Raw genomic sequence first — 7,500 nt, forward strand, 5'->3', positions numbered from 1 at the left:
ACACACACACACACAAAGAGGAATGTGAGTGGCAGGGCTGTTAACTGCTATGCTCCCTCTCAACCAGTGATCCAGCCCCTCTCATTAACATGGACAGAGACACGCTCCGAAAAGAGAGAGAGACAAAGAAACAGGGAGGGTGGGACAGACAGAGTGAGAGAGAGGGAGGGAGAAAGAGCGAGAGAGGGAGGGAGACTCGGAAGGAGAGAGAGAAATTGAAGCAGTATAAGAGGAGGAGTCTCTTGCTCTGCGTGTGTGATAGCTCAGCAGTCACACCCATGACATGGGCTTAGCCAGGCAGGACCGCTCCCCTCAGAGCCAATAAACCTGGGACTGGGCTCTCATGTCCCCCCCTTCTGCCTGAGACCAGGGCTGCCTTCACACTGTCCGTAAGGCAGCACCACTCAAACTGGTCTGTTGGCAACACTGCACAACAACAGCACATGAACACTAGCACAGGCTGAAACAGTGGTGGAGTCCTCGAGTGTGACTGTAACAGTGATGGAGTCTTTGAGTGTGAGTGTAACAGTGCTTGAGTCTTTGAGTGTGACTGTAACAGTGCTTGAGTCTTTGAGTGTGAGTGTAACAGTGCTTGAGTCTGAGTGTGAGTGTAACAGTGGTGGAGTCTTTGAGTGTGACTGTAACAGTGGTGGAGTCTTTGAGTGTGAGTGTAACAGTGGTGGAGTCTATGAGTGTGACTGTAACAGTGGTGGAGTCTTTGAGTGTGAGTGTAACAGTGGTGGAGTCTTTGAGTGTGACTGTAACAGTGGTGGAGTCCTCAAGTGTGACTGTAACAGTGGTGGAGTCTTTGAGTGTGAGTGTAACAGTGGTGGAGTCTTTGAGTGTGAGTGTAACAGTGGTGGAGTCTATGAGTGTGACTGTAACAGTGGTGGAGTCTTTGAGTGTGAGTGTAACAGTGGTGGAGTCTTTGAGTGTGAGTGTAACAGTGGTGGAGTCTTTGAGTGTGAGTGTAACAGTGGTGGAGTCTATGAGTGTGACTGTAACAGTGGTGGAGTCTTTGAGTGTGAGTGTAACAGTGGTGGAGTCTATGAGTGTGACTGTAACAGTGGTGGAGTCTTTGAGTGTGAGTGTAACAGTGGTGGAGTCTTTGAGTGTGACTGTAACAGTGGTGGAGTCCTCAAGTGTGACTGTAACAGTGGTGGAGTCTTTGAGTGTGAGTGTAACAGTGGTGGAGTCTTTGAGTGTGAGTGTAACAGTGCTTGAGTCCTCGGTTGTGACTGTAACAGTGTTGGAGTCCTCAAATGTGTCTGTAACACTAAAGTGTGTCTTAGCACTGTGTGTATGTGTGTATTAGCACTGTACGTGTATACAAGTGTTAGCTCCATCTCCTCAATCTTTATAGAAAACTCCATCAAACCTGTTCACCAGATTGTAGGATAAAACACTCTATACAGAGAGAAACAGAGGCTGAGAGATAGAGAGAGATCCAGAGATAGATATAGATAGATAGATAGATAGATAGATAGAGAGAGAGAGAGAGAGAGAGAGAGAGAGAGAGAGATATTCATAGAGTTCCTATACCCCAATCCCATTTCACACACCATCTTCCTGCCCACATTACGCCCACATTCAACCGATTCTACACAGGAGATATCCATTCCACTTCCCAACATTTATGACACATGCACACGTACACAAACACACGCACATGCACGCACACACACACACACACACACACACACACACACACACACACACACACACACACACACACACACACACACACACACACACACACACACACACCACACACACACACACCATGGTTGCTCCATTTGATATTTGGGCTCACTCACACTCTCCCCCAGTGTGTCTTCCTTCGTGGGAGGATTCGGGCTTAAAAGATTAGACTGAACAGAGGAAGAGCAGCTCAGTGGTGTGTGTGTGTGTGTGTGTGTGTGTGTGTGTGTGTGTGCAGGCATGTTTGCGTGGACAGTGATCAATGTCAGCCCTTGTTTATGGTCAGTGGGAGTAGTGGTCCACTAAAGGCGTCCAGCCCTGAGTGAGAGGCAGAGGTGCAGCAGGATAGGCTGGTGTGTGTGTGTGTGTGTGTGTGTGTGTGTGTGTGATGTGTGTGTGTGTGTGTGTGTGTGTGTGTGTGGGTGTGTGTGTGTGTGTGTGTGGGTGTTGTGTGTGTGTGTGTGTGTGTGTGTGTGTGTGTGTGTGTGTGTGTGTGTGTGTGTGTGTGTGTGACATACGGCTGCACTGCTTCAGTTCTGCATCAAAACAAACACAAAGTCACTCCAGACCGCACGGCAGCGGGTCCGTTCTGCCCACTCCTACACTACCCACGGCTGAGAAAGGTCCGTCAGCGCACAGATCCCACACACACACCACACAACACACACACACTCACTCACACACACACACACACACACACACACACACACACACACACACACCACACACACACACACACACACACACACACACACGTATGTACCCAAATGCTCCCGAACCCACACAGACATTCACACCTCAAGTTGGCTCCTGTATTAGGCAATTGGACAGTCGTCACGTGTGCACATAGGAGCTGTCACGTGTGCACATAAGAGCTGTCACGTGTGCACATAAGAGCTCTCACGTGTGCACATAGGAGCAGTCACGTGTGCACATAAGAGCTGTCACGTGTGCACATAAGAGCTATCACGTGTGCACATAGGAGCTGTCACGTGTGCACATAAGAGCTGTCACGTATGCACACAGGAGCTGGTCACGTGTGCACACAGGAGCTGTCACGTGTGCACATAGGAGCTGTCACGTGTGCACATAAGAGCTATCACGTGTGCACATAGGAGCTGTCACGTGTGCACATAGGAGCTGTCACGTGTGCACATAAGAGCTGTCACGTGTGCACATAAGAGCTATCACGTGTGCACATAGGAGCTGTCACGTGTGCACATAAGAGCTGTCACGTGTGCACACAGGAGCTGTCACGTGTGCACACAGGAAGCTGTCACGTGTGCACATAGGAGCTGTCACGTGTGCACATAAGAGCTGTCACGTGTGCACAGAGGAGCTGTCACGTGTGCACACAGGAGCTGTCACGTGTGCACATAGGAGCTGTCCACGTGTGCACATAGGAGCTGTCACGTGTGCACAAAGGAGCTGTCACGTGTGCACATAGGAGCTGTCACGTGTGCACACCAGGAGCTGTCACGTGTGCACATCAGGAGCTGTCACGTGTGCACATAGGAGCTGTCACGTGTGCACATAGGAGCTGTCCTTTATGCTTAACCAACACCAGCTCCAAGCAGAAATATATATCCGAAAATATCCCAAGAGCAGTGGCGAAAAACTTCCACTGGTGCTGAGTCAACTAGGTTTCCTGGTAAGCTGTTACAGCTGGAAGAGCACTGACAGGAGTGGCATGTGGTCTGTTCTTACCTCTGCCTCCGGAGGGCACTGTTGCCACGTCACCGGTGCCAGGGATGCTGTGCTTAGACCAGTACTGACGAGGTGCCTGTCTGTAGGTTTCAGACGCCAGTTCAGCCCCAGCAGATTGAGAGCTGGAAGAGAGAGAGAGAGAGAGGGGGTGAGAGAGAGAGAGAGAGGGGTGAGAGAGAGAGTGAGTAAGGAAAGAGAATGTGACACATGGAGATTGAGTCAGAGTGGAAGAGTGACAGTGAGTGAGAGTGTAAGTGTGTGTAAGTGTGCAAGAGAGCGAGAGACTGAGAGATGTTCACTGAATGTAACAGTATATCACACCTGCAAGCTGTGCCGTACAGCACCTCAAACTCAACGTCAAGAGTAAAAAGTTGTCGCATCAACACGGCCATGAAACCAGGCACACACACACACACACGCTCCTCACACACACACGCGCTTCCTCACATACACACGCTCTCTCACACACAGGCGTCCTCACACACACGCTCCCATCACCCACACGCGCTCACCCTCTCACACACACACACGCTCCCTCACCCACACCGCGCTTCACCGCACATACACACGCTCTCTCCCCACACAGGCTTCCGACCACACACGCTCCCTCACCCCAACCACGCGGCTCCCTCTCACACACAACACGCTCCCTCACCCACACGCGCTTCCTCACATACACTTCACGCTCCTCTCCACACAGGCTTCCTCTCACACAAACCGCTCCCCTCACAACACACGCTCCCGTTACACGCGCTCCCCTCACACACACACACGCTCCCTCTCACACACACGCGCTCCCTCACACACACACACGCGCGCTCCCTCTCACACACACGCGCTCCCCTCACACCACACACACACGCGCGCTCCCTCTCACACATCACGCGCTCCCTCACACACACACACACGCTCCCTCACACACACGCCGCGCTCCCTCTCACACACACACACGCTCCCTCTCACACACGCGCTCCCTCTCACACACACGCTCCCTCACACGCCGCTCCCTCTCACACACACACACACACACACACACACACACGCTCTCCCTCATACACACACGCTCTCCCTTACACTCACACGCTCCTTCACACACACACACACACACACACACACACACACACACACACACACACACACACGCACGTTCTCCCCTCTCACACACACGCTCTCCCTTCCGATGAGCTGCGTTTCAGGCGAGCCGCTGAGGGGGAAGCAGCAGCCAGCGTGGACAGGAAGGCATCACTCTCCTCAGATGACTCACTCCGAGAGGCCGGCAGGAGGTGTGAGACGCACCGCGCCGGCGTGTCACAGACGGAGCAGCGGTTATCTCCACGCACGCCAGCAAAACGCCGGGGACGGGGCAGCAGGAAATTGCCTCGCAAGGAGATGAAATGAGTTGTTAAGTGGCAAGCAGACGGCAAGGATTCGCTCTGTGCTTTTGTTGTGTTATTTATTTTTTTGGGTGGTTCCGATCTTTGACGTGAACACTGAAGGAATTTCCCGCTCCGAGTGCAGAGGGCGCGTGTAAGGGTGGAGGGCTAGCTGGTGGCCTGGCGTGGACTGACCTCCTAGCAAGCTGACAAGTTTGGATACCAAGCATCAAGGACGAAGGAAGAAATGCTCTCTGGAGAAACTGATTTTAGAGCAAATAGGAAAACAAATGATTGAGGCACAAAAAAGAGAAGGATTTCAGTCATGCGCCCACATACACACACACCCACACCCCACACATACACACACACCCACACCCACACAACACACCCACACTCACACCCTCGGAGAGAAGATGCCGATGTCTGCAGTCTTAGTGATAATGACTCACCTTCGCCCACAGTCCTCCATCACCCCTAAATCTCATCCCCCACAAAATCAATGCCCTCCAACTCCCACACCTCCGCCCCAACACACACCACACACACACACACACACACACACACACACACACACACACACATTATACACTCACAGCTCCAGAATGAATTCAGCAGGCTAAAGGCCCTCTTATCATTCCTGTGTGAAATGTCTGCTCTGGCCAAAAGAAAGCGCTGACTCCTCTAGCCTAGCTACTGCTCTACTGTCAGCTACTCTGTTCATACACACACACACACACACACACACACACACACACCACACACACACACACACACACACACCCAGGGCTCCTCATCACTCCATCTTATCTCTCAGTCTCCTAATCAGTCTTATCTTTCACTCTATCGCTCCCTCCTGTCCTTCTCCCTTCACCTTCACTTCTCCCCCCTCTCTTTCTTCCTCCTCTATCTCTTCTGCTCTTCTAATCTGCGACCCTGCGACATCCCTCTCTCTCTAACGGCGCAGAGAGGGAAGATGGGTTTGTGTGCTGTAGTAGTTCATCACCCACATACTGACGCGCAGATGGTGGCCACTGAAACTGTCTCAAAGCACCGGGCTGCAGCTGGACCCACACCCACACACCCGGCCCTCCTCCCCCCCACACACCCCCCACCCTCCTCCACCCCCACACCCTCCCTCCTCCACCCACACCCCCGCCCTCCTCCACCCCCTACACCCCCCCGCCCTCCCCCCAAACCCCACCCTCCTCCACCCCCCACACCCCTGCCCCTCCACCCACACCCCCGCCCGTCCTCCACCCCCACACCCCCACCCTCCTCCACCCCCCACACCCCCCCCCGCCCTCCGCCACACGACACCCCCACACCTGCCCTCCTCCACCCCCACACCCCCGCCCTCCTCCACCCACACCCCCGCCCCACCTCCACCCCCACACCTGCCCTCCTCCACCCCCACACCCCCGCCCCTCCTCCACCCACACCCCCGCCCTCCTCCACCCCACACACCCACCCCTCCTCCACGCCCACACACACGCCATCCTCCACCCACACCCCCGCCCTCCTCCACCCCCACACACCCACCCTGCTCCACGCCCACACACACACGCCCTCCTCCACCACACACCCCCGCCCTCCTCCACGCCCACCACACCCACCCTCCTCCACGCCCACACACCCTCCCTCCTCCACCCACACCCCCCGCCCTCCTCCACCCCCCACACACCCCACCCTCCTCCACGCCCACACACACGCCCTCCTCCACCCACACCCCCGCCCTCCTCCACCCCCACACACCCACCCTCCTCCACGCCCCACACACACGCCCTCCTCCACCCACAACCCCCGCCCTCCTCCACCCCCACACACCCACCCCCTCCTCCACGCCCACACACACCGCCATCCTCCACCCACACCCCCGCCCTCCTCCACCCCCACACACCCACCCTGCTCACGGCCCACACACACGCCCTCCTCCACCCACACCCCCGCCCTCCTCCACGCCCACACACCCACCCTCCTCCACGCCCACACAACCCACCCTCCTCCACGCCCCACACACCCACCCTCCTCCACGCCCACACACACGCCCTCCTCCACGCCCACACACCCACCCTCCTCCACGCCCACACACCCACCCTCCTCCACGCCCACACACACGCCCTCCTCCACGCCCACACACCCACCCTCCTCCACGCCCACACACCCACCCTCCTCCACGCCCACACACCCACCCTCCTCCACCGCCCACACACACACGCCCTCCCCTCCACGCCCACACACACCACCCTCCTCCACGCCCGACACACCCGCCCTCCTCACGCCCACACACACGCCCTCCTCCACGCCCACACACCCACCCTCCTCCACGCGACACCACCACACCCGCCCTCCTCCACGCCACACACACGCCCTCCTCCACCCACACCCCCCGCCCTCCTCCACCCCCACACCCCCAACACTCCTCCACCCGACGGACAGGACTGGGCATCGGTGCGTGGCGCGACGTCACCGTTGGCGATCGGCCGTGAGACCTCCGCACCTCGCGAAACCTCGACCGACTATAGTGGCGTCGAGTCCCCGCCCACACGGGCTCCCTCTTCTCCCGAGACCAATCCACATGGAGCCCGTACACACGGCGGGAACACGGCCGGGATCCCCGAGGCTGGAGAACGTCGCAGTGCCCTGCAGGCACACAAGGCTTCCTAAAACCTTCTGCATCTGGACCGACCCAGGCAGGCGGAGGGAGAGAGGGGGTGTG

General features: G+C 56.4%; 1 protein-coding gene across 1 annotated transcript in view; it reads right to left on the reverse strand.

Moving 5' to 3' along the window:
* The window catches only part of tenm2b (teneurin transmembrane protein 2b), a 187,044-nt gene that overhangs the window by 26,630 nt on the left and 152,914 nt on the right, over positions 1-7,500 (reverse strand). The window contains 2 exon segments of the mRNA XM_076979759.1: positions 3,409-3,456; positions 3,459-3,530. Coding sequence (XP_076835874.1) covers positions 3,409-3,456; positions 3,459-3,530 — 120 coding nt within the window.

Source organism: Brachyhypopomus gauderio, chromosome 18 (assembly GCF_052324685.1).
Source record: "Brachyhypopomus gauderio isolate BG-103 chromosome 18, BGAUD_0.2, whole genome shotgun sequence".
NCBI classification, from domain to species: Eukaryota; Metazoa; Chordata; class Actinopteri; order Gymnotiformes; family Hypopomidae; genus Brachyhypopomus; species Brachyhypopomus gauderio.